The 15,400-nt window shown below is 52.2% G+C and overlaps 1 protein-coding gene across 9 annotated transcripts in view; it reads left to right on the top strand.

The window, feature by feature from the left end:
• The window catches only part of NCOR2 (nuclear receptor corepressor 2), a 239,535-nt gene that overhangs the window by 78,517 nt on the left and 145,618 nt on the right, over positions 1–15,400 (top strand). For all 9 annotated transcript variants that reach the window (XM_086761836.1, XM_086761831.1, XM_086761837.1 and 6 more), the window contains exon 3: positions 6,608–6,735. In XM_086761836.1, coding sequence (XP_086617962.1) covers positions 6,608–6,735 — 128 coding nt within the window. The remainder of the gene's footprint in view (positions 1–6,607; positions 6,736–15,400) is intronic.

Raw genomic sequence — 15,400 nt, 5'->3', positions numbered from 1 at the left:
TGTGGCCACCCCGCCTTGGACTGGAGAGCTGGTCAGACTGGAGAGCTGGTCCCCCTGGCTCGTGGTTGGCAGCGGTTGCTAGCCCAGCCTCCTGCTGCAGCCGGGGTGGCATCAAGGGGCTCAAGCAGCAGCTTGTTGCACAAATGAATTGCCAGATGGTCAGAGGCCCTCGCAGGTTCCAGGTCAAGATGCACTGCTGCGTGCTGGCCGTGTGCTTCCTGGTGGCTCTGCACCCCGAGGCTGCGCGGTCACATCTTGGCCACTGTGGTGGCCGCTCTGACTTGTGTGTCCCCTCTGGCTGTCCCTGTTGTGTAGGGAATAGCTCTGGGCATCAGAGGCACGGGACGTTCTCTCGTCTGGGGAATCACCAGCAGAAAAGCAGGGGGAGAGGGATGGAGCACGTGGCCGGTGTGGGTGCTGCTCCAGGCAGTGCTGTCTGCAGCCGCTCGCCTCTCCTCTGGGGAAAGACCAGTGGAAACCAGGAGACTCAGGATGAAGGTGGGGCCTGAGGTGGAGGAAGGTCCCCAGATGCCCCAGAGCCAGCGGGATGGCTGCTGTTGATGGTACCAGAGAAATGTGGGGCATGCAGGGCAGCAGCTGTAACATGCCCAGCTCTGGCTCTGCGTGCCACCAGCACCACAGGTTGTCGGGGCACTAGCCCTGCTGCCCTCTCCCATCCGTTCCCCTGTGGTTGAAACGAGTTCCCAGAAGAGTTCCCAGGACAGCACGCGTGCCACTCGTGAGCAGCAGGAACAGGCCAGGCATCCTCTTCTGAAATTAGATAAGGGACAATTTATAAACAGTGAAATAAATAGGGATGCTTTGGCGTTGGTTTTTTGCTCTCTCATTCGGACCACTCCATTATTAATCGGCCTCATTTAGGCTAAACGTTTGGGAGTGCTTCGGCCAAAATAGCACGTCGTTAAGAAACAAAAATTATTCGCAATACAACGCTGGGTGAGCTCACACTGAATGGCCCACGACGTAATCCTTGGTGGAGGTGGCGAGAAGCTGGGATTTGCTCCTCGGTGAGCGTGTGCGGTGCCCTGGCCTGTTTGCCTGCCTGCAGAAGGTGAGGAGGACAGTGTGGGGCGAGGGCTCCTGCGCCTGGGGAGCTCCGCAGGTGAGGCGCTGCCCGCGCCCGATGCCGTGATTAGAGGCGGCTGCTGCCACCGGTGCCACCCTCTGCCAGGGAGCCGGCTCAGCTGGCGGATGTGGTGACCGAGCCGGGACCGCTCCTTCTCAGCGTCACTGCGAAACGAGAGCTGGTGGTTTTCGAGCGAAGCCGTCTTTGCACCGAAACTCGGCGGGGAGCTCCTGGCTGCTTTTTTGGACTGAAGACGCGGTAAGCGGTGAGGGATGGCTCCGATGCTTTGGGCTGCTCGAGCTGTGCTGCAAGTGCTGGTCTGGCTGCGCTCCGGGTCTCCCCGGGTTTGCTCCGGAGCTGTTTTCCAAGGAAACCAGGAGCACTGGGCGTTTGCCCTTGTTTTTCTGCTGGTGGGAGGAAGAGAGGAGGAACAGTTCGCCTTTCTGTTGCAAGACCAGCTCCAGGCTTCCTTTCTGCAGGCCTCATGTCTTGGGGGTTGTCTTCTTGGGGGCTGTTTCTTGGAGCCATGGGAATGCCATCTGGATGGGGCAGCCGGTAGAAGCCTTGTCCGTATGGATGCGCTGGAGCTGGGAGAGCGGGGCCAGAGCCGCTGTTGGCCGTGGCACAGCATCGCCTGGCTCAGCGTGCTGCGGGCCAGCGCTCTGGGGGTGCTTCCTGCATCACTTCCAAAAACCGCCCTTTCTTCCTCCTTGTTTGAAGGTCAGGACAACCCAGACTCAGGCAGCTGCAAGCAGGGGAAGGAGAAATGAAGCGCGCCAGCAAGTGCACATGTTCAAAACAGAAAGCAAGAGAGGCGGAAAGGCCGTGCGGCTGCGCGCAGTTGTTAGTTTAGGGTGTGGGTTACCCTGAGGTCAGGGGACAGCACAGAGGATTTTGCTGGAGATGTTACGGTAGGTAAGGCAGCAGGCTTAAAGCGCTAAAAAGAATGAATTAGAAAAGCTTTTTTTTTTTTTTTTCTCTAATCTTCAGCAGGGCTGTCTCTGTATTTGTGTTGCCGAGGGCTTTTCTTTAACAGCACGTTTGGTGTCCCGGCTTTGGACAGTTTGATTAGCGTATCTAAATGGGCCTGATAGAGTCAGGTTATTTGGGGTCAGAGGATTTACCAGGAAGGGGAGGGAAACGGCGTTCTCGGCGCTCCCGAATCGAGCAATAACACAAGAAGACCTTGAGACTGAGAGTGCTTTCAGCAGCTCCCCCTCCCAGCACCCCCAGGCAGGGTGCGCGGACGTGCCCGGCCTTCCTTGCTGGCAGTGAAGGACGCTGTCACGTCTGGCCGGGCCCGAATACCTCTCCAGTCTGCTGTGTGAAGAAGTGTCTTTTAATGAGGCTGCTTTTGGCTTTTTAGCATTTTATTTATCTAGACATTGGCCTTGCGCTGCGTTGCTCTGCCGCGGTGATTTACAGCACCGTAGGCGCTCTTGGCGTCGGCGTCTTTGGTGCCGGTAGTTTTGGCTCAGCCCAGCCAGTGGCTTTTTGTGGTGCGGGGCCAGGAGCTGTGCAGGAGGACCCGCTGGAGCCAGCTCTCATCAGGACAGATTTCCAGCATTTTTTAGGCAGAAAGCAGCTGTATCCCCAGCAGCAGGGATCCAGCTTTCCTCTCCTGACTGGATGACTTCCATGGTTTTCCAAGTCTGCTCCTGACCTGGGCTCGCTGCTGCCCTTGGGTGGGTTGTTGCAGGAGGCACCAGGGCATGGACGTGCGTTGCAGGGTTGTGCTGGGGGGATGCTGGGGACGAATGTCTGTGGTGGAAGAAAACTGTGGTAGAGCTGGTTTTGGGGGACCTCTGTGCTGGCTGTGCCTGGACCATATCTCCCCAGTTCAGGCAAGCTTTCTGACCGCTTCTGAGGCTGCTCCCATGGCGTCATGTGGAATCGCTTCCATTGGAGAGGTTGGGTGCCCCAGGGACCAGCTTGAGTAGAGCTCTGCTCTCATGGCTGGCGGAGAGCTGCTGCTGGAGAGGTGTGGGGCAAGGGGGCACAACCCTGATGGTGGCAGGTCGACCTTGGCATTGTCAGGCCAGTTTTTGAACCGTCTGTGGCTCCAGATAATGCAGTCTAGAGAGAGGAAACTCTGGCCTGTTCGTTTATAGTCCGCTGACATGGTTAGAGAGGACAGAGTTCCTTTCACGCGGGGTTATATTTTGGGAAGCTGCTCTTTTATTAGGAGAGTGATGAGGTCTTGACATTGAGACTTCCACAGTCATTTTGGTTGCTTTTCTTTCCAAAACAAAACATTTTGGAAACATTCCCCTTTCTTTGCCTGAGTAAAGAAGCTTGATTTCTATCAACAGAAGTGGAGAAGGTGCTCATCTTCTCTTTGCATCCCTTCCTGCCCTCTGCAAACCCTCCTCCCACCCTGCCAAATCTGTTGATGTGCCAGAGCCCCTGACCACCCATGGTCTTTCTGCTTGTTTAATCCCTGTTTCGTGACATTTGCTGAATTTATGAAATTCTACAAAGCTTCCACAAAGTACATCTGTGGGGGAGCACCTGAACCGTGAGGAATGGCAGGAAGGTTGATGGGAGTGGAACAAAATCCTGCCCAGAGGCAATGGGAGAACAGAGGGTCCTGGAGAAAGGTGCTCTGACATGTCAGCAGGTTTGGGGGGTGGCAGGAGGGTTTGCAGAGGGTGGGATGAGGTGCAAGGAGAGGAGGAGGGAGAAGATGAGCAAAAACCAGTGAAGCCATGGAAAGGAAAAGAAGCAACATGTAGCACAGGGCTGCAGAGTTTTTGAGTTGCTTTATTTCAAGCATCTTATAACTGTCCTTGAGCAGGTGCCAAGGCTGCGCTAGAAATTTTAAGTCAGCATGGGGGCTAAATCATGCTTCTGCTGTGTGCTTCGGTGGGGGGAATTCACGTGGCATCACTGGACGCTGCTCCCTCGTCCCTGCCCGCGCGTGGAAGGTGTAGCGGCGCTGGCAGCAAGGTGCCTCCCAGCACACATCTTTAAAACACTGCTAAACAAGATGGAAGCCTCTTCTGAAGGCAGCTCAAGGCAGCTCATAAACCTTTCTGGCATTTGCATTTTGAAAAACAGTTGTAGTTCACAGTGCGATTTACTGTAGTAACTTTCTGAGCAATTAATCCACCTACGTCCTACCAGGTCTCCTGCGATTCCTTTGACAGTTCGACACAGAGCGCAGAAATTTGTCAGTTTTAATCCTCCTCACTGATTTTTAGGTTATGTTTTCTTCGGGTGAAACCGAACGCTGCTGGTGAGCAAAGTGGAGCGGGTCAGAGTGAGTCGGGTGATGTCTGGAGATATCGGTGCTCGCCAGCCTTGCCCGCGGTGGGGAAGCCGGAGAAGGCGCGTCTGCCATCCCGGCCCCCCGTCATGAGCTTCCTCCACGCTTCAGGCTATGCCAGCAAGCTCCACCAGCAATTTTCTGATGGAGGTTAAAGGAGGAAAAGGCAAAGCTCAGCTGAGTGTGGGCAGGGGGAAAAGGAAAAACAGATGGTTCTTGGGACACGAAGAGCCTTTTTTTTTTTTTTTTTTTTTTTTTTTTTCCTCAAGGGCCCAGCCTTCAAGCCTCCCAGACGGGTAATTCTTGTTTATACGCCCACAGAAGGTGAAGGTCCTGGTTGTGGGCCTATTGGTGTGTCTTCCCAGACACGGTGTGTTTGTTTTGTAGGTGGATGTCAGGAGCTGCGTTGCGCTTTTCATTTTTTTTATTTTTTCCTTCTGAAACCCAGGGCAAGTGCAAATGTGGGGAAGCTCGTTGTAGGCAGTGATTCTGCTTTGGTTGGGGCTGTGAGAGCTGAGAGGCCCCTTGACTTCAGATGTCGATGAGTTTGTCCAATCTGTGGTTGGACCCATGGCATATTCTGTCCTGCAGCCACACACGGCCTCCTGTGTGGGTGAAGAAAAAACAGCATCACATGGTAGCATCCTCCCTTAACACCTGGATTTGCAGCAGAAGTAGGACATCTCCATGGGGTTGAGGAGATGCTCTCCCAGTAATGCCCTCCTTATGTTGCAAGAACCCGTCTGAAGACACCTCTTGCCCCAGAGGCCCAGGTCTGAAATGGGCAGGCTGGGGGTGGAGACTGGGAGTTTGGGGCTGGCAGAGGTCCCTGCTGTTTCCCCAGATCAATCTGAACAGAGGAGGAGTAGCACCATGCTGTTGCCTGATGCTGGGGAGAAATGGACGTGATTCCAAAAGCTGGTGCACTTTCTAGGGACCAGGAGAAGTGGTGGCCATCAGACACCACCATCCCTGTTTCTCCTCTGTCTGATATTTGGCCTTTTCGGCTTTTGTGTGAGAGCGCCTGAACGTGGGGTAGGGCATCTGTTTTTCTCGGCTCACCTGGGCAGAGTGCTTACAATTTCAGTTTTTCTTCCTGGCTTTCCAGAAAGCTCCTCTACAAACATCTCTTGTTTTACCCTCCGGTAGCCAAAGATGCTGGGCTTTGACGTTGCCTTCTGCCCTGCAGCTGGCTGGGGGAGAGCACAGCGTCCAGAGCTGGGCTGCTCTGCTCGCTTCCAGCTTGGGACGGGGGGGGGCTCTAGGTGCAGGTTGTTCCTGTTTAAGCTCCCAAATCCTCTCTTTGCCTGCCACGGACCGCACTGGGGCACTTCTCCAGCTGCCCCAGGACTGACTCTGAAATTTCTTTTTTTTTTTTTTTGAGGCAGTTGGAGCTTTCTTGTTCCAGTTGAGAACGGTTTAAAATAGACTCCCAGGTGGGATTGGTTCTGCGAACATAAATGTGTCAGAGTTACCAGGGATATTCTGTGGCAGGGCTTTCTATGCCATTGCTGAAGGTCTTCATTAATTAGATGATTAGTCTTCTGGTCAAGTGTCTATCCGCAAATAAAAAATAGCGGTTGAATGTAGCTGCTAAAATACTGTTGCTGGAATCGGTCTGTGGCACAGAGCAGGAGAGCTTATTTAATTAAAATCAGGAACATACTGTACTGTACTCTCCAAGGGTCAAGGAACAAAAGGGACGTACACATAATAAGCAGCAAACTGTCCTTTCAAACCCCTTGAGCTCAGCCCAGGGGAGCGGTGTTTAAAGGGACACTCTCAAGATAACATTTGTGATTTCTCTTCTTACTTTCTTTTTTTTTTTTTTTAAATTTTCTATTTTCTTTCTCCGTACCACTGCGTGTGGATTATTGAAGCTGCAAGCATCCTGTGACTTCTCATTTTCTTCTCGCCTGTTCTTTCTCTGGGATTTGAAGTTGTCGCAAGGCCTGCTTGGATGCCAAAAACCCCTCTGTGCGTGCTCGGCGGTTGCGCTTGCTGGGGTCCCATCCCAGGAGCCAGCCTGCGAGCAGCCCCAGTGAAAGGCTGGAGGCGGGCTGGACCAGGAGCTGAGCTGCCAACCCAGTGCAGTGTGGGACTGGGGTTACTGGGAGCCTTTCTGAGGGGGGAAAGGCACCTGGTACTTCAAAGGAGGAGTATCTGTATGGTTTCTTCTGAGTTACTGGGGTTCACTGCTTGCTTGAAAGTTGCCACCAGCCTAACGAGCTCTTCTGTGTTCGTTTCTGCAGGACGTCGCGCTGTTGGAGTACCAGCACCATTCCAGGGATTTCGCTTCCCACCTCCCGCCGGGGTCTATCATGCAGCCGCAGCGGCGGAGGCCGTCCCTGCTCTCCGAGTTCCAGCCAGGCAATGAAAGGTACCGGCTCGCCGCCTCCCGCCGGGCTGTGGGCATCCTGCCTGTGTGAGCAAGTATTTTCCGCAGCACTGTGGTGCAGAGGAGGGCTCCGAGACCCGGGCAACGCTCTGTTGTGTGTTGCTACTGAGTGTGGTGGGTCTCCGTGCCTGTCTTAGCCTCATTGTGCTGGTGCGAGTGACGCCTTTGCCTTCTGGTTTCTTCCCTTGGGCTGTCGTGTGTTTTAAAGACATGTTAAAAACACCAAACAACAGAAATCCCCACTCCCCTCACTCCTCTGAAGCTACACATCACTGTGACTGCTTGCGCTGGCTTTCTTCAATGTAGAAAACAAAGCCGTGCGGTCAGTTTTGGTCTGTGGCTCCCGAGGATGAAGGGAGGAGTGAGAAGAGCTCCGTTGCGCATCTCCGCTTCCTCTTCTGCTGCTCTTCCTCCTCACTTTCGTTGTTTTTGTTTCTCTTTCTGCATTCCCCTCCCAACTTTCTCTGAGCTGCTTTTTTCCTGTTTGCTCCCCTCACGGCTCTCCCTGTGTTGCCGATTGCTTTCGTAATCTCCCACCTCCCATGCAAGGCTGGCAGTGTTTTTGGGCGCTGCTTGGGCGAGTGCTGCGTGACTGGAAATGCTGTTGGTGCCGTAACCACAGGAGCGGGGCTGTCCTGAAGGCCGTCACTCTCGCTCTCTGTTTCGTCGCAAAAAAGCTGCTCTCTCACAGTTTCTCTTCTGCATTTGATGCTTAGTGGTTTGGGGAAAAACTGCCCTGGAAGTGAAAGAAGAGCCTTGCTACAGTAGATTTATGCAAAGCATTTTTTAAATGCTTATTCCTTAGTTGGGCTAAGAATAAAACCAGTGCAGAGTCACAGAGATGAATCTGTTTCTCTAAAATCGTAATTGTCAGGGGAGAGGAGAAGGACCTCAGGGTGCTGGATGCAGACAGGACCCTCTTTTTTCTGGTGGGATGGGTTCAGCTTGGTGCTCAGCAGGACCAAACCCATGAGAATCTGGATTTCTTAGCGCAGAGTAACACGATAGGATGAGGGGTAATGGTTTTAAAATAGAGGGGGGTAGATTTAGATTGGAAATTAGGAAAAAGTTTTTTACGATGCGAGTTATAGAACACTGGAACAGGTTGCCCAGAAAGGTGGTGGAGGCCCCATCCCTGGAAATATTCAAGGCCAGGCTGGATGAGGCTCTGAGCAACCTGATCTAGTCAGGGATGTCCCTGCTCCTTGCAGGGGGGTTGGACTAGATGACCTTTGAAGGTCCCTTCCAACCCTAACCATTCTATGATTCTATGATTAAGTTGGTAGTGGGTCAGATTCAGCTGAATTTGAGGGAGGTGGGTATCAAGGATCTGGAGATGTGCTCATGCCAGTTTGTTTTTCACACTACTTACGGTTTGCAAACTGGAGAACCACTTCTGTTCTCCAGTAAAATGAAGATTTCAAGGTCTGAATGTGCTATTTAAAAAATTATCTTGGTTCTTCTATATCATGAAAAAAAACCAACTGCGAGTCCTTGGTGTCTGCTGTACCACATGTCTAATCTGGTGTGGTCATCCAAGCATCTCGCTTTGCTTGTTTCAAATGTTTCAAATTCTCCAAACTTTATTTTTGTGTTGACAGTCGCATGAATGTGAGCAAATATTAATTGAGGTTGCCATGTCTAGATACACGTGGTTATCATGGCTGCTTCAGCGCTCTCAACCTGAACGGTGCGGCTTTGGTGTGCTGAAAAAAGAAACTTTTTTATAACAGACCTAACTTACATCTCATCATTTTCCGTGTAACATCCAAAGAATTGAACCTTTGCAAAAATATACTGGGTAATAAAGCTAAAAATACCACTTAAGTTCAGCTCAGTTGGCATCTTGTGCCAGAGTGCTGGGATATAGATTCATTTTAAAAAAAAAAAAAAATAAAAAAATTGTCCGTCTGGGGATGCAGGATGAGGGATCTGCAGAAATTTTCAGCTTGGTGTAATTAATTATTGACATGGTTCAAACTGGGAGGTGTTGGGGTGGTGTTAGTCTGTTTTGCAAAGCCAGCTACTATTTCTCTGCATCTTTAAGCACTGCACTGAAAAATCTATCACATGAGGGCTTTGCTTTTTCATCTTTGTGGTGTGAGGATCTGCTCTACAATCTACAGTGCCTGCTGTGCTGTAAATGGAGCCCTTTGGGTGCTTGGTTGCTCACCTTAGGGTTCCTCAGGTGCTCGAGGGTCAAGAGCCTGGGGCTTCTGGAGCAGGTTGGTTTGGTCATTAGTGTCCACCCCAAAAAATAGCTCTGGCAAAGCCTGGACGAGGGAAGGTGGTGAAAGCAGCCATCTCTGCAGCTGAGTCCTCTTGGCAGGTTCATGCCGGGCGCATCTGTAAGCACTTTGGCTTCGTTCCTGGGCTGGGATTGATGGTTTTGAGCAGAGGCAGCTGGCTCTCAGCGTGAGGGGCTGGGGAGGAGGAAGCGACCAAAGGCAAACAAATATCTGCAACACGGGCACGGGGGTAAACAGAGGGAAGCACAGGGGTTTGCTGGATCTGGAAGGAAGACCTTGTCCTTGGTTCCCTGCCTGATACCCCCCTGGCATGCAGCAGTGGTGGGCATCAGGCAGTCTTCCCCTTGCAGCAAGTGTCGGTGACAGGGAACCCTTCCAATCCCCTGTTGCTTTGGGCATTCAGAGGAAGCAGCCTGGCCACTGTTGGTTGTGGCGGCTGATGCTCTTCCAGGGTCGCTCCTCTCCTTAAAGAAAGAAATTTGAGTCTGGTGCAAGGGGAAGCTGGCAGATGGATGATGCTGGAGATGGAGCCCTCTGCATGTTCCCAGATGGATGTCCCTGCCCTGCCATTGCTGTGCCTCGCACTGATCCCGCTTGCCTCTGAGCCCACCTGCCTGGTGGGCGGCCACTGTTGCCCTGCTCTCCTGGAAACTGCAGGGATTCACTTTGTGCTGGTTTTGGGGGGATGTCCCCCAGTTTGGCTTTGCCTTCACCTTGGGCAGATCTCTCGAGCCTCTGCAGGCTGTCTTTGCACATGGTATTTGAGGCTTGACCCCATGGATGCTTTAAATCCTGCAGAAAACATTTGGGCTTGCTTAGATGGTCTTCCTACAGCTTGGCAGGTTTTCTGTCTCTCCTGGCTGCAGTTTCGCTGTAGTCACCAGCGTGCTGGTTGGTTGTGGTCCAGTGAAAAGGGAACAAGTGGTGAAGCATTTCCCTGTGGGCACAGTGTTTTAATTACGAATCAGGTGTTGGTGGCAAAAAACTGTTAAGTGGTAGCTTGCTAGAAGGAATGGGGTGCTGAGATGGTCCTACATTTTGGGGCTCCCTGAGCAAGAAGCTTATTGAATGTCAGGCTTAGGCATCTGGATGTCCCCACAGCTGAGCCTGGTGGGCCAGGCATGATGTGCAGAACCAGCTCCATGGGCTCTTCTCCCTCGGGGTGATGTGCCTCCTGCTTCCCACCTTGGACAGCCCAGTTCTGCAGGAGATGCTGGGAACTGCAGACTGCCCTTCTCCAAGTCCATCAGCCTTGAGAGTCATCATCACCCCTTGGTGGATGAGTACAGACGTGAACTCCCCGTGGAGCAGTTCTGTCTTAGAAGAAGGAAGGAAAACTTGAACCACTCTGAATCTGCTGCTATAGGGAAAGTTGACTCTGTCTCTTTGCAGGGGTGTGCTGCTTTCCTTGATGGTTTTTTTGGTAGCAGGCTTTTTCTTGGAAGGATCCACAGACTTCCCCTTAGCTTGTTCGCTCGGCTGTGCCAACTGGACTGCAAGAGCGAGGAGAAGTATTTCAAGATCTGCTGTTGGTACAAGTCGTACCATGCATACTTGCAGAGGAATGTCCTGGCAAGGTGACAAGGATTAGGGTTTTTTTTCCTTTCTATATATATATATATTTTGGTCTGCAAAAGAAGTGAGAAAAACTGAGTTGAGTGTTAAATGGCAAGTGCCAGTGGGGTGAGGGGGTCTGAAAAACCAAGGAACGGAGTTTGTATTACTTTCTCATAGGTGTTACAATTTTAGAGCAAGATCCCGTATTAACGCAGGAATGCTGGGGCGGATTATGGCTTCTCTGGCAGAAAACATGGCTGTAAGTAAGCGGTATGCACGTTAACACAGTATATTCCGCCTTTGTCCAGAAGAAGATGAGTCACTATTTTCACAGAAGATGTATTTTCCCCGTTCATGAGACCGTGGTCCTTCTTCAGAGCTGTATGGCTTAGCTGTCCCGAGGAGTCTGAAGAGTCGGCCCGGTGCTGATGTGAAGCGTGGCGTTTGGGACGCGTTAAGCGGCTGCTGCGTTTGTGCAGCTGTCCCAGATAGCTGTGTGCAGCGTGGCATGGGAGCAGCCCGGTCCCTGCGGTCAGTCCTGCTGCCCGGGGAGCCCCCGGAGCGGGGGGAAGCTGGGGCGATGTGCGTGGCTGCTGGGAGTCACGTGGGAGAATAACGGCTGGAAAGGGCAGATGCTGGTGCTGGTGTCGAGCCCTGTCCCACGGGTACCCTCTGCTCCGGTGTGAGCTGCAGGTGCCTCCGTGGGTGGACGTGGAAGTTTACTGAGGTTCCACAGAGATGTGGAGATGCTGAGCTTCATGGAATGGGCCAGTGTGCCCTGGCAGGGAGGTGTGAGGGGAAACCTGGGCTTTGCCTTGGCTGGGGTGGAGGGGAAAGAGCTCCTGAAGCAGCTTTCCCCTGCATATTTTTAACCAGATTTGTTGGGGGAGGAAAGGTGATCTTGCAATACATGCATCCTGCCTGGTCAAACGTGGGATGTCCCTGCAGTCATTAATCCAGGCCTCCAGCCACCCAGGACTGGAGGGGGTGGAGTGCGGCTCCAGGTTTTGGGTGCCTGGAGAAAGGAGTGAGGAGCAGGTGGGGGAGCTTGCAGAGAGACAGCGATATTTTTTCTCCTCCTTTTGAGTGAGCCGGTGCCATTGTGTGGCACAGTGTTAAAGCTTCTGCCGGTCCTGTCCCCATGAATAATTCAGGCTCTGTGTATGGGGCTCTTCAATGTGCAAGTTTTAAATACAGCATCTGCTCTCATCTAAACGGCAGTTGGCTTGGAAGAAGTGGGTGGAGGAGGTTGCATGGGGCAGCTGAGGCGCCGCTGCCTGCCCTTGCATGTGGATGCGCAGCCGGAGCATCACGACTGCTCGGTCGGACCTCCTGGGGACCTGGGAGTCCTTGAGCCGGGCATCCTGCTGTCCCACACCTTTGGCTTGTGAAGGTTCAGTGCCGCTGCTGGCAGAGGTTGCTGAGGGTGTGGAGCTCCTCGTTCCCCACACGGGCTGCTCTTCCCGTGGCCTCTGCTGTTCAGCTGTGATGGTTTTTCTCCCTCTCCACGTGTATGACAGAGGGAATGCATCAGCCAGTCCTGTACGTGATTTTCTAGCTGTCTGGTGGCAGATTTGCTCCTACAAACCTTCTGGTTTCTTTCTTCAACAGGTCTGAATTCGCTCAGTCTCCCGCTCTGGGTATCGTTAGCCACAAAGGGGTTGCTGAAATCCCTGACAAATCTTAGCGTTGGCTATAAATAATTCACTTCGACACTAGTGGTTTTCGATATTACTCGCTCTCAAAAGCATTTTATTGTCCATCTGTACCTGTGGGGGCTAGAGACTTTTTTTTTTTTTTAAACTTGTTTTTGGAGACAATTTCCCACCAGACTGTCTCAGCCAGAGGAAATAAACAGCTACAGCGAGGGTATCGTTTACCTTGGTTCTGGTTCCAGGAGACAGCAAGAGCCAATTTTCCAGCCCGGTTATGTTGTTTGGCGCCATGATGTAGAGAACAATATTTGTGGATGGGAGCAAAATGTAAAATGCCCTTGCTTGGAAGTTGGTGGGAACTGGCTTGGAGTTCCTGCTGGTGTTTTGAGCCCATGATGCAGAAGACGTGTTTCCATGAAGCCAAGCTTCGCTGGATATCACAGAAGAGTAGTTGTTCCTCCTGCTGTCACCTTTGGCTGCTCAGCTGGTGGAGAAACATGATGTGTTTGAAGAACAGGGGAGGGTTGTGCTGCTCTGGAAGCCAGGCAGTGTGCTCCTGAGGTGGGTTAATAGGTTGGGTTGGTTCCCTTTGACCTCCAGAAAAGTTTGTGCTTGTCCGTTGATTTGGCTTCAGCAAAGTAAGGAAGATAAAGGTAAGATCCATATGGATCTTGCTAGGGCTGCTCTTACAAACCCCAGCAACAGCTCAGGATGTCTCATTTGTTCCTCCCTCCTAGGAGAGAGATGCTCTCTGCTTCCTCTATACCCAGCTAACAGTCAACCCTGTTTCTCAGCCCATCTTGCGCTCAGCTGGTTCTAGTGTAACTGTAACATAGCAGAAGATGTTTTCCTAGGTCCCAGTGACCCACACGCGCTGGAGCTGTAGGAATTCAGCTGCTCCTACCTTCCTGATGCCCCGTGTGAGTTCGCTGAGGAAACGGCCCTGGCGAACGAGTAACGCAGCTCTGCAGCTGGTAGGGTGCGATAGGTTTGTCAGATCAGTAATAAACCCAAGGTCTAATCTTGGGGTTATCTTGGTGGTTTTGGACTCGGACCTGCCCAAAGCAGAGCTGCGTGCGGCTGGCTGGACGGCGGGGCGAACCCCAGGCACCCAGCCCCGGTGCGTCAGCCGATCTCGCACCGCTCCGCTGCTTTTAAGCAGTTCAGTGTTTGTGGTAAGGGAGTCTGGGTGGGACCTGCCCCGCTTCATAATTAACGCTGCAGTTGGGTTTATTTCGTTTAATCATGCATAACTCGCCTGCAATTAAAAACACTGTGTGCCTTCAGCAAAGTAGGAATCTCTGGAATAAACCTGCCAGGTGGGAACTATTTGGAAAATGCAGCGAAACCCCAAACCTGGTGTAACGGGGAGGTATTTTAGGCAGGGCTGTTCCTGCGCTGACAGCAGCGTCATCACTGTGTAAAACTGTTGTCAAGAGCTCGCTGCGGGTGTGGGTGTAGGGAGGGAAAGGTGTGAAGGCTTCGAGCAGGAGCAGCCAGGACAGGCTGAGCGGGTTTTGTCGCAGAGCGATCTCGGGAGGGGCTGGAAATTCCAGTGGATAAAGCTAACAGCGGTTCCAATGCGTGTGGAAATGGAAATAAAATAGCACCCTGTAACACTGCAGCTGCTTTCCCCTGCACGGCCCCTGCCTTGCTACGAGCAACTGCCTTTGTAGAGCTGAGTGGTGCTCTTATCTCAAAAATACATGGGTTTTTCTGAGCGTAGCAGTTGTGTCTGTGCAGGGGTGTCCCGACAACTGCAGGGGTCTCGGAGCCGTCCTGTGTCAATGAGCAGCTTATTGGTAATACAGCCTGCAAAAAGGAAAGAAAAAAGAAAGGGAAGAAGTGAAAATAAATACATCTGATTCTTAATTGCCTCGGCACAGCAGAGCCTTGGGTGTTGGAATATTTTAACACCTGCCCAGCTCAACAGTTGCGTATTGTCGCTGGGTTTTGCAGCAGAGCCGGCGTGCAGCTGCGAGCAGGGCTCGCACGAGGGGCTGGGACAAGCCAGCGGGAAACTTGAGAGGTGCCAGGAGAGGTTTCTGGGCTTGCTGAGGAAAGTTGAGGATCATTCAGTGTGGAAGCGTTCGCAGGTGAAGCGAGCTGTGCTCTGCTGCCAGATCTAAGAGCTGTTCTGCGCCCAAATGCTTGCTGTACGTTCTGTTTCTTTCTCACAGGTGGGAGATCGGGGTGGCAGAGGCAGTGCCGGAGCCTCCCCGCTCTCCCGTCCCCTTTTTGCTGGGATGGAGGAGGACGACAAGCCAGATTGTTTGTGTGTCAGCGCCAGAGCTGCTGCCCGAAGCCCAGCGCCGGCCACCCGTGCCAAACCCACAGCAGCAGAGCTTGGCATGCCGCTGCTTTGTGCCTGCTGTTGATGTTTAAATTAAAAAAAAAAAAAAAAGCCGTATCTCACTCCCTGGAGCGGGGCTGAGTTTGTGCTGCTGCGGGTGAGGGCAGAGGGCTTTGCTGGGGTGCCGCCCCTGAGAAGGTGCCTTTCACCGGGTTCCTCCTCTCTCTGGATGCGGCCCAGAGCCGCTACAGCTGCTGGAAAGACTGCCACTGGCTTCGGAGGGCTCTGCGTCCTTCCCTTTTTGTCATCCTCTCCAAGATATTTAATTAAATAGGTATAAATTAACATCAGCAATTGCAATTTGTGGGTGTTGGCCAAACGATGCCCAAGACCCCCTGTCTTACGCGTGCTCTTGACAAAACGCACCCCTCCCTCCCCTTCGAGCAGCTTCAGAGGCCGTGGAGTTTGGTAACTGGGACACTTCACCACGCGGCTCTGGAGAACTCGAGCAGTCTTGTTTAAGGGAGAAAGGAAAAAAAAAAAAAAGCCATGATTTTTCCAAGCTTTGGATCTCCTGTGCTTCATTTTATTTTTATTTTTTTAGGAGACACTTCTGCCTGAAGTGTGAAAAACACACCCTTGGAGCTGCTGCAGCAAAGCTGATCCTTGGGCATAGTAAAAAGTTTAATGTATTTTTGTAGGATCCCTTTACAATTCCCACAAGAGACTCCTGCTAGGAAAAACAGAGCTACAAAAAAAGTTCTAAATTTGTTTAAAAAAAAAAAAAAGGGCAAAACCAAACCAAATTTCCAGGTATCACCAACTGCATCATATCTAACAGGTGAAGGGGACTTGAGCCCGACATGACTCGTGGTGCAGTTGCTGTCGCTGGG

Source organism: Chlamydotis macqueenii, chromosome 17 (assembly GCF_036417535.1).
Source record: "Chlamydotis macqueenii isolate bChlMac1 chromosome 17, bChlMac1.mat, whole genome shotgun sequence".
In the NCBI taxonomy this organism is placed as follows: Eukaryota; Metazoa; Chordata; class Aves; order Otidiformes; family Otididae; genus Chlamydotis; species Chlamydotis macqueenii.
Note: the sequence above shows the minus strand (reverse complement) of the source record. Positions and strands in the feature narration are given on the sequence as shown.